The sequence below is a fragment of the Arvicanthis niloticus genome, chromosome 10 (assembly GCF_011762505.2).
Source record: "Arvicanthis niloticus isolate mArvNil1 chromosome 10, mArvNil1.pat.X, whole genome shotgun sequence".
Classification (NCBI taxonomy): Eukaryota; Metazoa; Chordata; class Mammalia; order Rodentia; family Muridae; genus Arvicanthis; species Arvicanthis niloticus.
In genome coordinates, this window is record NC_047667.1 from 51,127,153 (window position 1) to 51,148,964 (window position 21,812).

Below are 21,812 nucleotides of genomic sequence, written 5' to 3' on the forward strand. Positions count from 1 at the left end.
GATGGAATAAAATTGAAGATACAGACATAAACCCATACACTCATGGATACCTGATTTGTGAGTAAAGAACCCAAAGATACACACTGGAAAAAAAGATAGCATTTAAAAAAAATAGTGCTGGTAAAACTGGGTGTCTGCATTTAGAAGATTGCAGATCAATCCATATTTATCACCCTTTACAAAACTGAACTCCAGATGGATCATTGACCTCAGCATGAAACCAGATACATTGAACCTGATAGAAGAGAAAGTGGGGAATATCCTTGAACTCATCGGCATAGAAGAAGGCTTCCTGAACAGAACACAGGCCCTAAGACCAACAATTAATAAAAGGGACCTCATGAAACTGAAGAGCTTCTGTAAGGCAAAGGACTCCACCATTTGGACAAAGCAGCAGCCTACAAAGTGGGAAAAGATTTTTTACCAACTCTATACCCGATAGAGGACTAATATCCAAAATAAATAAAGAACTCAAGAAATTGGATATAAAAAAGCCAAAAATAATTCAATTTTAAAATGGGATACAGATCTAAACAGAATTTTCTATAGAGGAATCTCAAATGGCTAAAAACACACACACACACACAAAGAAATGTTCAACATCCGTGGCTATCAGGTAAATGCAAATCAAAACTACTTTGGGATCCATCTTACACCTATCTGAATGGTTATCATTAATAACAAAAGTGACAACTCATGCTGTCGAGGATGTAGACTAAGGTGAACACTCCCCCGTTGATAGGGGAAGTACAAACGTGTACAGCCACTCTAGAAATCAATGTGGAAGTTTCTCAGAACACTGGGACTCTATCTACCTCGAGATCCAGTCACACCATTCTTGTACATATACCAAAGGATGCTTCATCCTGCCCCAAGGACACTTGCTCAACCACATTTATTGCTGCTCTATTAATTTTTTTCCTGCTCTATTCATAATAGCCAGAAACTGGAAACAACCTAGTCCCTGGACAAAAGAGTGGATAAAGGAACTGTGGTATATTTGCACATGAAAAGTTACTCAGCTGTAAACCCCCCCACCCCCCCAACCCCCCCCCACCCCTCCCTCCCGACATCGAACATTTGCAGGCAAATGGATGGAACTAGGAGAAAACATCCTGAGTGAGGGAACCCAGACCAAGAAAGATAAACACAAACACAGTATATATTCACTTATACGTGGATATTAGCCATTAATTAAATAAAAGCTAACTTATAGTCTGTAGACCCAGAGAGGTTAGTTATAGAGGAAGGAACTAGGGAGGGCACACGGATCTCCCTGGGAGGGGCAGATAGAGTAGATTTTATTTGTGGACTGGAGGTGGATTGGGATGCAAATGGCAGGACCAAGTGGGGAAGAGGAGGGGTGACAGGGCTGAGCAAGAGAATGCAGGGAGAGGCAGACAGCTAGAACTGAGGAGCAGCTGAGAGATGATAAGGAAACCTAGTGAGGTAGTAACTCCCTAAAATATATTAAAGCAATCCCAGTGAGGTCCCCTAATAATGAGAGTGACAGAGTTCCAACTAGCAATCTCTTGTCACCAAAGGAGTCTTCCAGGACCAGGAATGGGTTTCATTCAGTTGTTGGTCAAGGGTCTCTCATGAAATCTCTTAATAACTCAATAACTTAAAAATAATATGTCAGAACCCCATTATACCTGAACCGTGCTACTTCAATGGGCTGGGCTGCTTATCTTACAACTCTTCAACTACCTTAGACCATGTAACCCAATGTAAGTTTCTTACCTTCCAATTTAATTCCTGCCAAAAATATTTACTGTTCCTTTTATGTTGATTCCAGTTAATTTTAACTTGCCTGTTTTTACCATGTAATCTTTATTTCCTTTATTTGAAGCAAGCCCATTTGTAAGGATTAAATTTAATACTCCTCAAAGTAACTTTTGAACTTGAAGGTAGCAGAAGATTTTGTTCTCGTTTTATGGCCTCCCCTTGTAATCGTTTCACTACTTTTTCCAGAGTACTTTTTCTCTTCTAACAGCACTTCCGCTCCCTTGACTGCGCATGCGTTAGGGTTGGGGGCATTCTCTGCACTCTGTACTCAGCCCGCATCAGAATGTCACATGTTTATTCTTGGCTTCCAGCTTCAGCACATCCAGCTCAGGGTGCAGCACTTTACTTCCTACATAAGCAGGTAGCATGAGGAGGGCCCTGATGATGCAAGACAAGAGAGCCAAGTTGGTGTCCCTGTCTCAGTTTTACAAAAGTACAAGAAAAAGGGCTGTGCTGGGTTTAGTCAGTCTAAACAGCGACTTGGTAACTATGTTACCACTGCTTGGTCTTTGTTTCCTTTGACTCTCTCTTCATCCTTCTAGATAAATTTTCCAGTACTTTGGAGAAAGGAGAGCTGCCAAGTGTAGAGGGTTCACCGTGTGAACACAGTGGAAAATGTGGCTTCTCCGATTCCAGCCCTAAAAAAAATCCCAAGGAAGGACTCTGTAGCTTAAGCTAATTATGGTTCCTAACTAAATTACCATGGCCTGGGAATCAAAGAGGTTTGATTCGGTTTACTTAGATCTGGGCTCCACCTCTTGACCTCTCCATGGAGGTTGTAGTTATTGGGTCCTATAGGAACTTGACAGCTCCCTTGCTAGTCAAATGGCTAGGAAATCCCTTTAAAGGAAAATTGGGTATAGTTACAGAAAAAGCAAGATTAAATAGATAAATTTTTAGAATCTGCTATTGCATGACTTGTTGTGAGAAAGACATCTGAAAAGAAACTTTTAAACAAACCAGGTGAGAAACACAGCAAAGGAATGACTTGACAGTCACACTTTTAAGAGGTGACATTCATGGAATTGTAAGCAAGCTATTTTAAAAGGCGGCCGCTGTGCAAGCACTCGCCAGTTAAGATGCTCGGCTTTGTTTGACCCGTTTGTCCTTTGCTTCCTGGGACACCATTTTGTTTGATTTTATTGCTGCATGCATGTGCTTCATTTACATAGTGACTGCCATTTGTTCAGTCATCTGGACATTTTCTATCGAGGATGGAGTAGAGGACACATGGTTACTGACTCTTTCTAAGCTGTTAAACACAAAACTGCTTTCTTAAATGCTTCTGTGACCTATCACCACACATAAGCAAGTGGTCATAAAAAGGTGGTATGGGGGGATGGGGTAAGGGAATAACATCTGAAATGTAAATAAAATATTCAATAAAAAAAAAAAAGGTGGTATCCGTAGATATTGAGCAGACTGGATAGCACATGTGGGAGCAGTAATCCCATGTGACCCAAACCACAGGGAATGTTCTGATAGGAATTAGACCTGACTGTGACTGCCCTTGACAGTAGTGATTATCATAACTGGGACCATAGCATCCTACCTGCTTGTCTGTAAGTAGAATTATTGTTTAAATGATCCATTCCACAAGGAAACATAGCTTAATAGGAGTCTAGATCGATAATATAGGCTTCTAATAGAACAGACTTTAGATTTGTCTTTATATTGGCTAATGCAATACTGCCTCACACCTCCATCAAAATACAGTGTTACAATGTGTAACATTTGCGTGATATAACATTCCTTTGTTACGTTTACTTCTGTCTTTAAGTCTGTTGACATTTGCACAAAACAGAAGCACAGTGAGTATTGTAGTGCTTTGAATCGATCAAGTGAAATGCCAAATTATACTAGTGTATATTGTACTTTAAACTGTCATGCTCTTGTATGGAAAAAAGCCCCTCACAAAAGGGATATTATGGAGTACGTGGGTCATCTGACCACTCTATGAGAAGACATGGGAAGTGTACAGGAACAACTTCTGTTCCAGAGTTAAAGTGTCTCGGGAAGCTCACATCCTGTATAATAGTTATTCGGACTGTGAGCTCTGCTAAGATCAACTACATGCATTTTTTTGTCATTAAATAGCACTTTTATGTTGGAGTGATGTTTTTGTGCACTGTAGATGTGTCTCTGTCCTTCCTTTCCTGCCTAAGGCACCTTCTGATTGTTTAAAATAAAAAGTCTATGGCCTTTGGCAAAGGAGAGTAGGAAGTCAGGACTTGAGGCGGAGAGATCTCTGGGAAGGAGTGAGGTGTGGAGGATTCACCACTGAGGTCCAGAGGTTGGATGTGTGAAACTGAGTGGAGATAATCAGCCATGTGGCAGAACTCGGTTAGTGTGATCGAGTTGTAAGCTGGTTGGGAGCAAGCTGGCTTAAGGTCTAGGCATTAATTCATAAATAAATAAGCCCCCATGTCATTATTCGGGAACTGGAGTGGACATAGAAAAGCTAATAGTTACACTTTTACTTGGCAACTTGCTTTTATACCTAATTTTGAAAAGAATTTTTTTTATAATTAAGTAAGCATGTAATTTTCATTTGTTAAATTATCATGTATGTATGTCTGTACACCATATGTGTTCCTGGTGCCCTCAGAGGCCAGAATTGGACGGGAATTGGATCCCTGGAACTAGTGGTACAGATGGTTGTGAACCACCATGTCGGTGCTAGGAACTGAAACTGGGTCTTAGCCACCGAGCCACCTCTCCAGACCCTAAGTTTAAGTACGGATACCATTTTTAAAGAGAACAGCTTGCAATAGCTATTGCCATAGGTAAAACCCAAGTGAAGACTGTAAGTGAAAACTGAAATCTCAGAGAACAGCATCCACCAATTAGAGCTGTTTAGCTTCGCAAACGTACAGTGTGCTGGTGATGGGCGTATCCTCAGTTTGTTAGCTGTGGCAGCACAAAATGTGTCAGCATTTGAAAGACCTCCATAACGCAGCAAACTGGTGCTTCCCGGGTGATCACTGTGTGGTACAAACCTCTCATGGACAAAGTATATGGTAGACTTTATATTAAACGCACTTTTTTAGTGCGTTTAATATCGTGGCAAAAATATACTTGGCAGTGACCTTTTAAGAAACTTTCATTTGTCATGTAAAGAATGTGGACATTTGTCTTGAATTGCTATTAAAATACTCCACCATTGTCCAACTAAATATGCCTAGCCAAAACAACATCATAGATAGAAAGCTAAAGTTTATATACGAACCCAGCTGCCCTCCATTCACTTTGAAGTTCAAGAGACTTTAAAAATATATAAAGCGTGCTCTCTTATCACTAGTAAATATTCACTTTTTCCTCAGAAAATATTATTTTCTGTTAACATACAAAGTACTCGTTATATTTAAATTAGTAAGTATTTTTAAATTTCTGTTTTAATTTATAATAAATGCTGGTAATAGAATCTATGTAAATAACAATTCTTTAGAATCTTAAAAATTTCTAAGAATTACAGGGTCCATGATTGCAAAAAGTTTGAAAACTGCAGTGAACACTGCCTTTTTTTTTTTTCAATCTGCAAACTTCAGAGAAACCTGTGTTCTCGATTTGTGGTTGCTATCACCAGGCCTTTACTTGTGTGTAATTTGAGAAAGAAGTTGACCTTTGGCCTGCTTTCAACCCCCATCCCAAGTCAATTAAAATAGCACTACTGGGTTGCAATTCAGATAGTAAATAAAAATGCACATTAAGGCATCATTCTTGTTTGGTGACTGGACTTTCTAAGTACATATCCTGATTGCTTAGAATATGGTATGTATGTGTATGTGCACACAAGTGTGTGTAAGAGACAGAAAGAGGGAGAGAGAATTGTAAACTTTTTTTTACTTGAAAAATCTTAGTTATTTTCTAGGCAACATACAGTGACTGCTGTCACAACTCACAGCAGCTAAGGATGTGTACACTGGGTCTGCATAAGAATAGGCCCATCAAAGCCATGAACTTGCTATAGTCCCTTAACTCACAGGCTGACCATCTCAAATCAGTTAAAAAAGTTAAAGAAGGACTGGGTCTAAGCCTTGTATTCCTAAATGTGTTATACAGGCACAATGCCCATGAGAGTATCACTATTCATCTCACTTTTATATCAATAAGAAGCTTGTACCAATGAAAACCTTAAATTTGAAATCAAAGTAAATTTTGTACCATTTAAGAAATTATAACTTCATCTTGATAATAATTATACAGATTTCTACTAATAGGTTATGGCTATGCAATGTGTTTTCTATATTTTATTTAGAAATAGCTCAGAAGAGTTAACAGACAACAGTCCAGATTACCTTACATGGATAGTTGGTTTTCAAAACGTCAGAAGTCCATAGAATTGACGTTACAAACATTTCTATATTAATGTTCATTTTGATTAGAGACCTGTCTGCTCCTGACAGCTTTCTGTCTTGGATTCTAAGAAGAAATTGAGCATCTTTGGAGTTACTCCAGTTGTGGGGAGACAGCCACTAGGCAAGAATTGCCTCTTTCCATCTACAGACAAATTACTGTCCAGAAAAGGACACACTTGCAGAATAGTCGACTAAGACAGAGTAATCAGCCCTTAATAATTCTGCATCACTAAGGTCTGTCAGATGATTCTGGGCCAGAAGGCTGAAGATTTGATGCTCCAATATTCTGTAGTATAGGGATTGTTCAGGTGTTCAGTGGTCTCTATAAATTGGCTAAGTTTTAGAAGCTATGCTTATTGCTTCCCATAATTTCAGTTAACTCAGTCATTCTGGATTTCTGATGGGGTTGAAAACCTATAGTCTCATAGCCAATCCTGGCTATTTACTTTGAGAGAAAAGATCTGAGTGGATGGTTTTCAGTTGACATTCATTCTAAAGCCAAGAAAAAAGCCAGGTTCAAAACTAAGTGTTTTAGTTAGGAGAGATGACAGAGGTTCTGGTTAGTCAACAGAATGATGGACTGGGTATTAGGTCTATCTTGTACCTCACTGGTACTAATTGGCATAATTATGCTCTAATTGTATTTTGAGAGGAAAGTTTTATTTTAACAGGAAGGGTGATATGTAGGAGGAGCTAAGGGGGAAGGAGTACCGAGAGGAAGAGGAGCAAGGAGAGGAGAAGAAAGAGAGGAGAAGCTAGGTGATAAGAGAGAGAAAGAGAGGGTGGGGCATGGAGGCAGATGTTCACGTGTCTCCACCAGTCAAAGATAGTTGATATATCTAGGTTGGGTATTGGGTTACACTTCTGATTGAGCATTACCAAACTTATAAAACCTTTGATTAACATTTAAAAAAAAATTGTATAAAAGCAAAAAGGAAAAGGGAGCATGGGATAGGGGTTTTCTAGGGAGGGGAAATGGGGAAAGGGGATGGCATCTGAAATGTAAATAAAATATCCAAAAAAATTAAAATAAAATAAACATTAAAAAAAAAAAAAAAAAGAATGGGCCCGTCAGCAGAGAGGCTCTGGAGACCCTACCCCTCGATGGTAGAGTTGGAGTGCCAGGTGGGGGTGTAGTCATTGCTTTCAGTTGTATCTCTACCCCTAGGCACAGAGAGACTGTTCCAATCTAATGGTCATACAGATGGCCCTGGTTAAATGGGTCACAGCTCAAAACCAGGGTTGTGATTCTGGGCAAGGGACTGGTGGGGTGGCAGTGGTGATAGGGATGGGAGGGAGAAATGAGAGGGTAGGCAGGATAGAGTAACCAGAATACGTTATATAAGGCATAAATTGTCAAGTAACAAAATTTATCAATAAGAAATGTTTATATCATAAAAGTTTTATATGAAGCAAAAGTATCTCAAAATTATTGCCATACTCTTAAGAGTCAACAGAACTTTCCTTTATTACAAACAAAACAAAAAACAAACAAAACAAAACAAAAAAACCCCACCCATTTGTGAAGGAATTTGTGTCCAAATTCCTCATATTGACATCCAGGACTATGCGGTTAGTTTTTGTCAACTTGACACAAATGGTGAGCTATCTGGGAAGAGACACTCTCAGTTGAGGACCTGCCTCCATACTCCGGCCTATAGGCAAAGTCTGTGTGGCAAGTTCTTGATTGTTGGTTGATGTAAGAGGGCCCAGCTCACTGTGGGCAGTGCCACCTCTAGGCAGGTGGTCCTTTTGTGTTAGAAAGCAAGCTGACCCAGGGAGTAGTGGCAGGGGCCTTTAATTAATCCCAGCACTGAGGAAGGGAAGCAGAGGCAGACAGAGCACTGTGAACCGAGGCCAATCTGGTCTACACAGCAAGTTCCAAACCAACAAGCACTACATAATGAGACCCTGATTCAAAAAGCCAAAAGAAGAAGAGGAGGAGGAGAAGGGAGAGAGGAAGGAAGGAAGGAAAGAGGGAGGGAGGGAGGGAGGGAGGGAGGGAGGGAGGGAGGGAGGGAAGAAGCTAACTAGCTAAACAAGCCATGGAAAGCAAGCCAATGATCAGGCTTCCTCCTTGGTCTCTGATTTACTTCCTGCTTCAGGCCCCTGCCTTGAATTTTGTATCCTGACTTCCCTTCATGACAGAGTAGAGGTTGTAAGCTGAAGTAAGCCCTTTTTGCCCCAAGCTTCTTTAGGTTGTGGTGTATGTCTTAGTTATTGATAAATTGCTGTGCAGAGATACTATGTCTAAAGCAATTTATAAAAGAAAGCATTTAATTAGGGGGTTGCTTACAGTTTCAAAGGCTTAGTCTATTTCCGTCATTGAAGGAAAGGTGGTGACAGACAGGCAGACATGATACTGTAGCGGAGTGGTAGCTGAGAGCTTAACCCTGATGCTCAAGCCAGGGGCAGACGGAGACTGGACCTGGTGTGGGCTTTTGAAACCTCAGAGTCTATGCTAAGTGACACACCTCCTCTTACAAGGCCACACACCTCTTCATTCTTCCTAAACAGTCCACCGACAAAGGAACCAAACATTCACATATGCTTGCCTCTGAGGGCCATTTTTACCCAAACCACCACAGTGTATATCACAGTGGGGAAAGAATCAAACTAGCTCCACAGACCTTCAGCTGGGGTGGAATCTCTCTTCTTTATCTGTGTTCTTCTTTTCTGAGTTGCTCACACTTTTCTCTTTGGCCCGTCATTTTTCTTCAGGATTTAAGGATGAAATATATCATAATTCCCCCCCACTCCGAAGTCTGTGCCTACCTTCTCTGTTACTTGCTGTTTTCCTCTTAAATCCAGCATCTTGTCATTTCATTTGGTAATGTTATTTTAAAATTATTTGATTTTCATGATATTTGCATCAGTAGATCTATGGGGCCTTAAAGGCAAATACCACCTTAAAAGCTTTACACAGTGTTCTCAGGACCATCACTGATAGTCCTGAAGCCATTACAGGGAATCAAATGACGAGGTGTGGTGCTGGGTTCGGTGATTCACTGGCTCTCTTGCAGAGATGCTGCATTTTCCTTATTAGGAGTAGAGACAAAGGTCATTGTTGTTGAAAACTTGTGTTGCTTAGAAACCTAAAGTAGTTCAAATAGTTTATATTTTGAACCAATTTGTTCTTCATTTTTAGGAATGTTGGGAAAGATTTTAATAACTATTCGAGATGCCTGCTTTGAAATGTCAGCAATACAGATGGTAAGTGCTTTGCCATGTTGTATGGGAGAATTGGTTTTTAATAACCCTTAAAATGTATGTAAGTAAATGTTAACTGCGCACTTGAGATTGGGACTTATTCAGATTAAAGAGATACAAATTCACTCACCTGGCTGGATGTGGTGGCCTAGGCCTTTATCACAGCACTCTGGAGGAGAGGAGAGATGGGTATGCATTTGAGCTACCATGTACATGCCTGATGTACGTGGTAAGTTCCAGGCCAGCCAAACCCAACGGTAACAACAACAAAACACACCAAATAACAGCAACAACAAGACTGAACTCAATAGCTTTATAATGAAACAAAAATATTTAATCGTTTGCTGAGATACTAATACTCAGAAGATAAACCAGATTTAAGCTTCAGAGTTTCTTCATTTCCTAGCACTTCGGCTAAAAAGTAGGGAACAAAGACTATTTTACTTTAGTCTTACCAGTGACAAACAAAGTGAGGTGCATCAGTGAGCATTCTGTGTTCTAAGTTTCTTAGCAAATAGTAAAGGAAGAATTTGAGTTCTGATTCCCTTGCCACTCTCAGCCTGGGCTTGGTTTCCAAACTGTCCCTCAAGTGCTAGTGTATGTAATCTCAACCATGGTCCTTAAGCCTCATCCCCATACTGGCTTAGGATTGCCTGCTCAGACATTCTCAGAAAGTCCTTAACTGAAGCCGTAACACCTACTTCTGTAACTGTACTCACTGATGCATTTTTGAGGGCATTATAGTACACTGGTGAATGCACTTGTAGGTCTTTAGAATCAGCGATGGTATCATGGAAGGCCCACAGTTTCCTGGGCATGTGGCCCTGGTCAGGCATCCTTAGCCTCAGTTTTTCATCTAGGCCATGAGAATGGTACTTGCCACTGTGGGCTTTATTAAGTTTATTTTATGTCACATTTTGATGTACTGGTGGTAAAGGCTGAATGAATACGGCATAAAGCATTTAAGTCAAACCGAATTCCCTCCCTGTAATAGTAACACTGCCCATGGCGGTCTATCCTTCTGACATGAGTTGCTGACCATAGACTGACGTTTCTCCGTGACTCCAGTCTTGGCAATACTAGAAAAGCAAAGAAGGAATGGGGGTATAAGGAGTGAGTTGTTCACGGTGTGTTTTATACACACACTTCTCACTAGCACTTGTGTGTTAGTAAGAAGTCCAGCTGATGTGTCTAAGTGCTTTGTTACAAACTAGTTTTAGCGAATTTTTCAAATTCTTCAGAGGGCAATAGTATGGTTTGGCTTTCTATTCTCTACAAGATCTGAAGGACCTGAGCTTAGTAACATTTTCTTGTGTGTCTCATCCACCAATAAACAGCTTTATATTGCCAGTGCTTGTTTTGTTGTATCAAGAATAGAGTTTCACTCCTATAGTTGTAGACTAGTGGATGAGAGCATGGTCAGTGGAGGCGGACTCTGGTAGTGATAGAAGGCCAGTCCGGGAGGTCTCCTGGTGCCTCCACGTCTTAGCAGTAACATGCATAAATCTGAGCTTCTCATCTACTTATGTCACAGGAGTGTGAGACTTGTATGAGGTGTCACATGTATGAAACCTAGTCATGCCTCACACATGAAGTACTCAATCAATCTCAATAAATAAATAGTAAGATTATTATTGATCAGCTGGTCTTTAATAACATTTTCTTCTAAAAAGAATACATTATCCAGGACTCAAATCTTGAAGTTAAAAGAATGAGACTGGTATGGTAGCAACTAACTGTCATTCCAGTCCTTACGAGGCTGAGGTAGAACAGCCACAAGTTCAAGGGCAGCCTGAGCTTTATAAAGTCTTTGAGAGCAGTGTGCGGAAAAGAGACCACACATAGCAAAAAGTAGAAGTGTGTGTCTGGAAATGATAAATGCCGAGTGCTGAGGGAGCTCACTTGATCAGCTTACGCTTTTGTTTTGTTTTCACCATAGTTCAATATGGATCGGGCTAATGTTGAAGAATTCTATGAAGTCTATAAAGGCGTTGTATCTGAGTATAATGTAAGTACGAACATAAATGTAAATAATGGGACTAAATGAAATGTGTGTGTTGGGAATCTTATAATGTATAGTTATTCAAAGTATTTTAAAGAGTGATTTATAAACCATATATCTGATAAGGGATTAATACCACAACTCAATAGCAAAATGACAACCTAATTTTTAGAATGGACAAAGAACCAGGTAGTGATGCCTGGCTGTACCAAATGTTTAAAAGGCAGAAGCAGGAGGGTCAGGAGCTCGGGGCCAGCTTGGATATTATAGTCAAAAAAGAAAAGACACAAATACAATCTAAAAATATATTTCTTAAAAGAATGAGTGTGATTGGCCAAGTGCTCCACATGACTGAAGAGAGGGCTCACTGGTTAAGAGGACATGTGCTGTTCAGAGGCCCACGTTCAGCTCCTGGGACCCTTGGGTATTTACGCCTTTAAAGCTTGTATTAGCCTATGTACAGATGAGAATGATGAATGTTAGAAGATTGTTATGAGAATTAATTGAAACAAATCATGTAAAGTGGTCTCTTCACTGAGAGTGCTGGGTAAATACGAGCTGCTATTGCTGTTGTTTTTATTACTGTTTAATTCAATAATTATCTGATAGATGATTGTTTTTGATAATTTATATTTACACTCAAACTTACTTCAAATTTATTGTCTTAAAAAATGATAGTTTGACCTGATCCTCTTATTATGGGACCAGCACATACTGACTGAACATCTACTATAGACTTTATAGTTTTATGATAAAAGGCACATGACTCACATTGATAGAAGTTAAGTTCTAATGAGAGTAGGCATTAATTCAGTCATTCCATGTATGACTGACTGTCAGCTTAGGTCAGCAAAAGACTCTTAAAAAATAATCAACCAAGTTTTTAGAAAATTTTCTCCTTAATTAATGTCTTAATTAGGGTTTTACTGGTGTGAACAGACACCATGACCAAGGCAAGTCTTAAAAAGGACAACATTTAATTGGGGCTGGCTTACCGGTTCAGAGGTTTAGTCCAGTATCATCAAGACAGGAGCATGGCAGCATCCAGGCAGGCATGGTTCAAAAGAATCTGAGAGTGCTACTTCATCCAAAGTCTGCTAGCAGAATAGTGACTTCCAGGCAGCTAGAATGAGAGTCTTAAAGCCCACACCCACAGTGACACACCTACGTCAACAGGCCACACCTTCGAATAGTGCCACTCCCTGGGCTGAGCATATACAAACCATAAAAACTAAAAATTGGGAAGACCAAAACATTTTGAGTCGACTTTTAAAGAAACACGTCCTGTGTTCGGTGGCATTCTTTGCTCCCTGTCTGGTCTTCCTTGCTCTTTGCTCATTTGGAGTAATCTGTATATCTGCTGTTCTAACTGTTGTCTGCTGCCAGCGGTAACGCAAAGTGAGAGGCACAGACAAAGTAGGAAAGGAAGAAAAAATGAAGAAAGGCAGATAATTTCTCTCCTTTTCAAAAAATGTGTTTGATATCTCTTCTGACTAAAAACCTGGTACCTTATGTATAGGCAGTACTTTAATAGCATGAAACAGAATATCAAATTCAACAGAATTATGCATAAAGATAGCAAAGTCACTTTGGGGTAAATGTAGGGATTCTAACGAGTAGGGTTCAATATCACATTACTTAATGAATCCCTTTCTTCTTCTGTCATTTCCATTAGGACAGCATTTGGGTTAATATTTAAATGTGTCCTATAATGAGTTGCTTTAGTTTGGTCTTGTGTGTTACAAACTCATTGAAGTCAGGAAAAGGGCTGGCACAGCCTGGCATGACCACTCACCCACCTGGTGTTCTTCCTCAAAGTTGTATTTATTTTTACCAATGCTTTTCAGTGTTGACAGGAGAGTGAAAAGGTGCACTGAGTGGTCCAGACTCTGAGAAGCGCCCTTCTCTGGCCCTGTTCTTCACTACTCCATTTCACATCCAGTGAAAATCCTAACAGCTTCCCCCTCATCCCAGGCGTTATTTTGTCATGTATCTTATTTCTGTGTGTGTGTGATGAACTCTTCAATGCATCACTAATGTTTTTCTTTGAATGATCTTTATTCTGTTTTTTTTAAATATATTTTTATTTATTTTTTTGGAATCTCACATGTGCATACAGTGTATTTTGATTATATTTTTCCCATTCTTTCCTTAACCCTTTCCAGATTTCACCACCACCACAAGCTCCCACCCCCTCCCAATTTGGTTTCTCAAACTCAAAACAAACAAGCAAACAAAGCACCCCTGCTCTGAACATGGTAGCTCATTTCTTCAACCCCAGCACTCTGAAGCAGTGGCCAGGAGATCTGCATAGTAAGTGTCAGGCCAGCACAGGCCACTTAGTGAGACTTTGACTCATAAATTAAATAAATAACTAAACAAACAAATAAGCCACTGAAGCCAGTTGGTGCTGCCTGTATCCTAATGAGTAAGAAGCCATTTGCTCTAACGCAGTTGACTTACCTGGGGCCGTCCTCTCAAAGAAAACTAATGCTTTTCTTTGAATAATTATCTTTTTCCTATTTTGAATATATTTATATTTAATTTTTTGGAATTCTACACTGGCATGCAGTATATTTTGATTATATCCTCCCATCTATTGCCCTTAACTCTTTCTGGATGCCCCATCCTCATGCCTTACTCTGTCTCCCAGAAGCTATGTAAGGTCTGTATCCCCTCATCTAGACATGAGGGCTTACGAGGCCAATGAATCTACAGATCCAAGGCAGTTAAAAGAAAGAAGTGCTTTCTGTTTGCCTACGTCTACTGTTGTTTTGTGTAGGTTTATATGTTTGTCTGTCCTCCCCCTTGAGAACATGTTTTGTTTATTTTTGAGAATTTCATGCATGTGTGCAGTGTGTTTTGACTACGTGTTACAGACAGGGATTTGGGTACTGGGTTCTCACAGCTCTTTTTTCTCTTTCTATGTCTGTGTGTGTTTGTTTAAATACGGTGAGATCTGGGTCCATGCCTTAGACTGGCAGGCCTTTTTGACGCTACCTGACCTTGCTTACCTGTCTTTTTTTTTTTCCCTTAACTTTTAAGGTTTTTGTTTGTTTGTTTGTTTGTTTGTTGCTGGTTGTGGTTTTCTGTTTGATACTTTTTTCCTCTTTTATTTTCCTTCATAGTCCTTTGCTGGATTTAGAACTTTATGGGTAGAAACTTGGTGTACTTTTTATCAGTTATTTCCTAAAATACTTTGTCGACTTTTCTTACAAGACACCATGTTAAATGGTGTGACACTGAACCACAAGGCCTTTGTTTTTCTTCCCTGTGGCTTTCTTTGCTTGTGCTGAAGCAGTTTCAAGTGCCTGCCTCAGGTCGTTTACCTGCAGGGCAGTGCCCTGCTCATCCAGGTCATTTACCTGCAGGGCCGTGCCCTGCTCACCCATCCAAAGCACTGCTTAGTTTAGTGTCTTTGGTTTCATTTTTGGATTTGAGTCTTCTGCTATTCATTTTTTTCCTCTGAATGTTTGTATTTCTCCTATAATTTGAGCATGCAAGCTCATCTATGATAGCTGTATTAGCAGTCTTGTGTCATTACATTGCTCCTGTCTGCTGGATCCATGTCCTTACTGACGTTGCTTCTGCTGGCGGCTTGTATTTTCCTCCTTCTCATGCCTGGTAATTACTAGCCATGCGCGAAGTGTGATGACATGGATTGTTCCCTATAAAGTCTTTGGTCTGGCTTTCAGTTAAGTAGCCTTGGTTCAGCTTGACTCTGAGGAGGCTTGCTCTCAAGCTTTGTAAGGTGGGCAGATGCCACCTCATTACGCAGGGCCAATTTAAGATAGCTATGGAGTAGAGCCCTTCTGAGGCCTCCACCTGATGTAGAGTCTGGATGTTGTGTGAGGTTTTACCTCATATGGAGCCCATGCGCTGTGTGAGGCTTTACCTCATAAGGAGCCCATGCGCTGTGTGAGGCTTTACCTCATAAGGAGCCCATGCGCTGTGTGAGGCTTTACCTCATAAGGAGCCCATGTGCTGTGTGAGGCTTTACCTCATAAGGAGCCCATTCACTGTATGAGGTTTTACCTCATATGGAGCCCATGTGCTGTGTAAGGTTTTACCTTATATGGAGCCCATGTGCTGTGTGAGGCTTTACCTCATAAGGAACCCATGTGCTGTGTGAGATTTTACCTCATATGGAGCCCATGTGCTGTGTGAGGCTTTACCTCATAAGGAGCCCATGTGCTGTGTGAGGTTTTACCTCATAAGGAGCCCATGTGCTGTGTGAGATTTTACCTCATATGGAGCTCATGCGCTGTGTGAGGCTTTACCTCATAAGGAGCCCATGCGCTGTGTGAGGCTTTACCTCATAAGGAGCCCATGTGCTGTGTGAGGTTTTACCTCATAAGGAGTCCATGCGCTGTGTGAGGCTTTACCTCATAAGGAGCCCATGTGCTGTGTGAGGCTTTACCTCATATGGAGCCCATGTGCTGTGTGAGATTTTACCTCATATGGAGCCCATGTGCTGTGTGAGGCTTTACCTCATATGGAGCCCATGTGCTGTGTGAGATTTTACCTCATATGGAGCCCATGTGCTGTGTGAGATTTTACCTCATATGGAGCCCATGTGCTGTGTGAGGGTGTTCCAAGCTCTGGATGACAGAAGCATGTACTCTCTTGGCCATCTTGAAACTGTGGAGCCTCCTGCTAATTTACCTCCACTAGTGAATACATGGTTAAACACTTATCCACCACAGAAAATGAAAACTCTATGACAGAGTTAGAACTAGAAAACAATCTGCTCAGCGCGCATGTCCATCGCCTGCGTTCAGTCCTTCCTCGTGCTCTAGTGATTACCCTCTGCGTGTTCTGCTGTGCCCACGTGTACATTTGCTTACATATGTGTGTGTTATTGGCTAGGTTCCGCACGTGGTGGAGACCATGTATTTTTCTTTTCAGTATCATGTGACCTCATGATTATGTGTTTCTTTGCTGAATAATATCCTATGACCAAGTTTTTATTAACCACTCATTTGTTGGTGGACAAATAACTTACTTCCATTTCCTTGCTCAAGTGGATACAACAGCAGTAAACACGTGTGGGGAAGAAGCTCTGTGGTAGGGTGTGGAGTCCTGCTGTATTCTGTCTGCCTGATGATCTTATCTGCTGGACTCCCTTAACTGAGCTGGCCTCTGCAGCGCTGTGGGAATGTCAGCTCTTCTGTCTGTTCCTACCTGCCCTGTGCCTACCTCGCCTGTCTGCGGCTGTTTTATGCAGCAAGATGGAGTAATTATCTGGCCTACTACACGGTCCCCCTTCCCCAGGCTGCCACCGTCCTATACATGGAAACTTGTTTATCTATTTTCTTCTTAGTTTCTAGTCACTATTCCTTGTTGCTAACCACATAATAGATTTTTAAAGGCCCTGCAGGAGAAACAGGGATATTAATTTGATGAAACTATGCAGATGGAAAGAGGGAAGTCTGAAAGGAAGATGTGCTAGAAATGGCGTAAGTGACCAGAGGGGGCAAAGCAGTACCTTCAAATGCGAGTGGTCCTAGGAGCGGAGGTGAAGGGATGAGACAAACATTTCAAAGCAAAGGTGGCCATAATTTAGAAAGAGCTTGTGTGCAGGACATAGATGGGAAAGAGGTCAAAGGTGACCAACCATTTGGGGACTGAAGATAGTAGGAAAACAGCACAATTAAAAGACTTGGGGTAGGGGTAAAATATTCAGTTATCTTAATCATTTTGTTTCTCTTGAATACCAAAGGATATGGTGACAGAGCTCTGCTCCGGCCCTTGCGTAGCAATAGAGATCCAACAGAGTAATCCGACAAAGACATTTCGAGAATTCTGTGGACCTGCTGATCCTGTAAGTTAGTAAACTACTGGTCTGTTTTGTGTTATGAAGTAACTATTGTAACAAGTTTAATTTTCTTTAAAGACATTTATTTTTATCTATATGAGTATCTGTATCATAGGGACAGGGAATATAGCGAAGGACGGAGAGCTCTCTGTGCTATGCAGCGGGATGCTTTCCTTGTCTTCAGTTACATTCATCTTTGGAAGTATGAGGAAATAAGTATTTTTCCCAAGTAGAGGAAATAAGAAAATATAATTTTTTTACATCAGGAAAGAAGAATTCTTTATATGTAACTCAGTTTTAAAAATTACCACAGAATTGTTTCTTTGGTATAGCTGGGACACATTACATTCAAAGAGGCTAAACAAAGGGATTCCAGTGGTCAAAAGGGGCAGACCTGAGGACCGCGGGTAGGCCAGCAAGGCCGCCTGTGCATAGTTTAGGGAGGAAGGATAGAAATGGCACAGTGATACATGGCGTAAAGAACACCGGCAGAGTGGTGCTGCTGCTGTGGATTTATTGAATGTCAATCATGAGAGGCTAGGAAAAGATACCTTTGACCTGAGGACAAAGCCATTTTGTCAATTTTAGTTTCTGTTTTCTGTTTGATAGTCAAATGGGGCTTTTTGTTTTTGTTTTTGTTTTGAGAAAATTAAAATGTGAATGATCAGCTAACCAAATAGAAAAAAGTAGGGAAATAAAAATAACAAAAAAAACCAAGTTAAGCTTCATCACTGTTTCCTTCTCTCATATAGTCAGTAAATGGTTGTTGAACTTGTGCTGACACTTATGAATATAAGGATAGAAGCTTCAGCCAGGCAAAGTGGTACGTGCAGAGTCTGAATACATGGCAGGCTAAGCTACAAGGCTCGTTTGAGCTCATAAGTTCAAGGTCAACCTGGGTGAAAAAAGAAACAGAAGCTTCAAAGGATTTTTAGAGTATCACTTAACCACCATAAGTAGTTAATTTTCATGCATTGTGGCCATCCCACTGTTAAATATTTACAAGTAAAATGGAAACCCAGAATTTTAGCATCAATATCTCAGTCTAAGGATGCAAGACAGCTTACCAGAGAGTATGTGGCATGTGAGGAGAAGTAGGTGATAAAGGTGGCAGATGATGTGATTAAAGTCACTTCATAGCGAGCTCTTTTCTTCTTTGGATGCTCGAGCACAGGCAGAAACGACGAGGAAGAGCTCACTGGGGAACAGCTGGGGAACGAACACACGGGTATCCGTGGGCACGAGAGTACTACAAAGGAAAACACAGATTCTCTTCCTTTACATATGGTTATTCAGTGAACATTTCTTGGGTGAACGGTATGTGCAAGCTGCCAGGTTCTGCAGCAGGGGCATACTGAAGATGACTATGCTAGGTTCCTAGTCTTGCAGGAGTTCCGTTTCATGGCTTAGTTTGGAGACTGGCAGGTTCTCGGATCTTGCCTCCAGAAGGTGTAATTGGGATTGCTCCACTGTGGGTTTTGATGTTGCGATTTCATTTTTGTTGTTTACAAAACTGCTATTAGATCTAAATAAGTACATGCATTACATTGTATCACAAAATGTGATTACAATATTTGAATATTAATTTTATATATTTGTACATTTAAACACATGGCATTGGGGAAAGTTCACGATGAGACTGGGAATCTTAGAGAACAGGAGATCTATAGAGTACCAATAATGATTCCCAGAATTAAAAAAACATTATCTTAGCCCATGGAAGTTTTACACATTGTTCCTTTCCTAGCAGTAATTTTGCCTTCTCTCTGGCCCAGTCCTCTAAGGATATCCCTTAGTAACACATCAGCAAATCCTTCTTGTTCAGTCTCTTAACTTCTGTTCTCACTCTCATATTTATATTGTAGTAATTATATTAATTAATTGTGTGGATGAATTTCTTCATTTGCCAAGTTTTTTTGTGGGACCCTCATTACATGCAGTACTTTTCTAGAGACTAGAGATTCAGCAGTCAACAGACAAAACAATCACCTTGCCCACATACAAGGTACTACCTGAGCGAGCAGACCACGAACATACCTTAAAAAGTAAAATACACTCTGTGTCCCGTGGTGGCAAATGCTGTGGGGAAATAATGCAGGGACAAGAAATAGTTACCAGGAGAGGAAGAGTGGGAAAGGTGGCAAGGTTATAGAATTGGCAGAGGTGAGAGAAAGTCACTGGGCTTCCAAATAGAAGGCACTGCAAGCGCCAAAGCTGGAGTACACTTTGGTCAGAGCGGAACTGGGGGAGGACTTGTGCCTTTACTCTGTGTAAGAGGGGAGCCATTGGAGAAGTCACCAGAGCACCAGCATGGCCTCGCACATTTTTTATGGCTGTTTCTGGCTTCTGTGGGCTCAAGGGCAGTAGGAAGGGTACGTAATGCATGCTTGCTTTATAGTAAGGCTCAGAAACCAAGCCACCTAGCAATTCCTCCTTGTTTTTTCACCAATAAAATGAAAAAAAAAAAAAAAAAAAACACTATATGATGCTTAAATTAGCTAATGTGGCTATGCTTCTTAGAACAGTGCCTCACATACTGTAAGCACTACTGGCTAACTTTTCCTTACTGTTTTATTTTTTATTTTTTGAGTTCTTAAGGAATGTGCCATGAGTTACCACACAGCAGATGAAAAGGCTTAAGAGTGACTTCCTTTCTGGGTCTTGATTTTTATGAGAGTGGTTAAGTTAGGACGTGCTGAATGCTGTCTTAGGGGTGAGCCCTCATTCCTTCAGAGGAGCCTGTGATGGTGGTGCTGAAGTTAAGGTAGGGGAGCTGAGGAGGAGCCCACTGACACTGCACAAGTGAGCATGTGGAGAAGTACAGAAGGAGTAGGGAAGTGTTACAATAGGAATTGTTATAGGATTGGGGCAGGGTGGCAGGTGGGTGTGGTTCTGGAGAAGTAGCTGAGAGCTACATCCTGATCCAAAGCCCACCCCCAGTGACACACTTCCTCCAACAAGGCCACACCTCCTAATCCTGTTCAAATAGCACCATTCCCTGATGACTAAGCAATCAAATATATGAGCCTATAGAGGCTGTTGTTACTCAAACCGCCACAATATGTTTCTGTGGCTTCTATTTTGATCTTATAAAACAATCTCACAGTGGGTCAGAAAATTCATGGGAAACTGTTTTTAGTATATGATCTTCGTCCTTTTTATTTGGTGTCTTTTAAGAAGGGGAAAAAAAAAAACTTCCAGTGGGATTGCATCATCTGTGAAGAGAGCAGAGTGGCTCAAGGAGCCGCTCATATTAGGAGCTTCTGCAGGCAGAAATCAAATTTGCATAGAGCCATGTCAGATATTGAAATCTAACAGCCAAGACATTGCTAGGTATTTCTTGTAATCATTATAAGAAAGAAAACAGATGCTCACAGACAATGGGAAAATAAATGGGAGTCAGATAAGTGCTTTCAGGGAGACATAGAGACTGTTTGTTTGTTTGTTTGTTTGTTTTACACTTGATCTTAGACAAAAGGCCTGAGAAGCAATGTTTGTTTGTTTTAAAAAGAAGTGATTCTGTTTCTTTGGAATAAATATCAGGGTTTCTAAGTAGGCAAATTCTTCAGAATGGCGTTGCTGTAAGGTGAAATGAGGATCTACCCTTTCCAGTTCAAGGAATAACATCACCTGAGCGTAAAGGTGGTAAAATTAGAAAATTTAGTTTGAAACATTTGGTGAACCATTATAATAGATAATAAAGTTACTGAGATTATAATAAATGATATATTTTTAATTCTTTTTGATTTATAAGTCAGTTGAGTATAAAGTACCTGATTTAGTCCCAGCAATGATTCAGTGACATTCAGATGCTGTCATTCACTGATAGTACTGTTACCTCGTTTTATCCACAAGGAGACAGAGCATAAATAAATCTGCACAGATTCTCTGCAGTCAGGCACCTCTGCCAGACTGTCCTTTAGGTTAGGAATAAGCATGTCATTATATGGAAGGTTCTTAATTCTCAAGAGAGCTACATCCTGAGCCCTTCAGTCTCCATGTTTCCCACTATTCTGGCAGATAGCTTGAATACAGACCTGTGTGCAGTCACCATCAGAGAAGCAAAGCTACTGGTAACATCACAGACAGAGCAGTCTGTAAGATGTGCTAACTTGCTCAGTCTGCTGCCTCTCACTGGCTTCCGCCACAGTACAAATGGGGGGGTGGGGGGGGGCAGAACACAAAACTTTTTCTCCGGGAAGCTGACACTGCAAATATTAACGTCAACAGGCATGGTGGCACTTGTTTGTCGTCTCCATGGTTGGGGAAGTGGAGGAAAAAGGATCATGAGCTCAGGGCTAGCCTCCATTATACGGTGAATTCAAGCCAGCCTGAGCTACATGAAACCTTGTTTCAAAAAACCAGGAAGGACTTGGTTAATTTCTGAACTATCCTGGCGATTTTCTAAACTTGCTCCTTTCCAAAACTCATTCTTAATTATTGTTTTATTTATTCAACCGTATACCAAGTACTATTTATAAGCCAAGCATTCCTCGTCCAAGGATGCAGTGGTGCCAGAGAGGGAATGACAGAAATTCACTATCTGGCAGCGTCTTTGTTTCACTGGTAAGACAGACATCCAACAGGTAAAATAAGTACCATGGAATGGGAGTGATATGGGGGCAGGAAAAGACAC

The 21,812-nt window shown here is 40.7% G+C and overlaps 1 protein-coding gene across 9 annotated transcripts in view; it reads left to right on the forward strand.

Annotated features, from left to right (window-relative positions):
* The window catches only part of Nme7 (NME/NM23 family member 7), a 132,820-nt gene that overhangs the window by 68,645 nt on the left and 42,363 nt on the right, over positions 1 to 21,812 (forward strand). For 6 of the 9 annotated variants that reach the window (XM_076941514.1, XM_076941513.1, XM_076941512.1 and 3 more), the window contains 4 exons: positions 9,295 to 9,359; positions 11,296 to 11,364; positions 17,081 to 17,182; positions 18,351 to 18,572. In XM_076941514.1, coding sequence (XP_076797629.1) covers positions 9,295 to 9,359; positions 11,296 to 11,364; positions 17,081 to 17,182; positions 18,351 to 18,557 — 443 coding nt within the window. In that variant the 3' untranslated portion in view covers positions 18,558 to 18,572. Of the gene's footprint in view, positions 1 to 9,294; positions 9,360 to 11,295; positions 11,365 to 17,080; positions 17,183 to 18,350; positions 18,573 to 21,812 lie in introns of those variants that run through there. The other 3 variants (XM_034512959.2, XM_076941517.1, XM_076941518.1) reach the window with 2 other exon arrangements.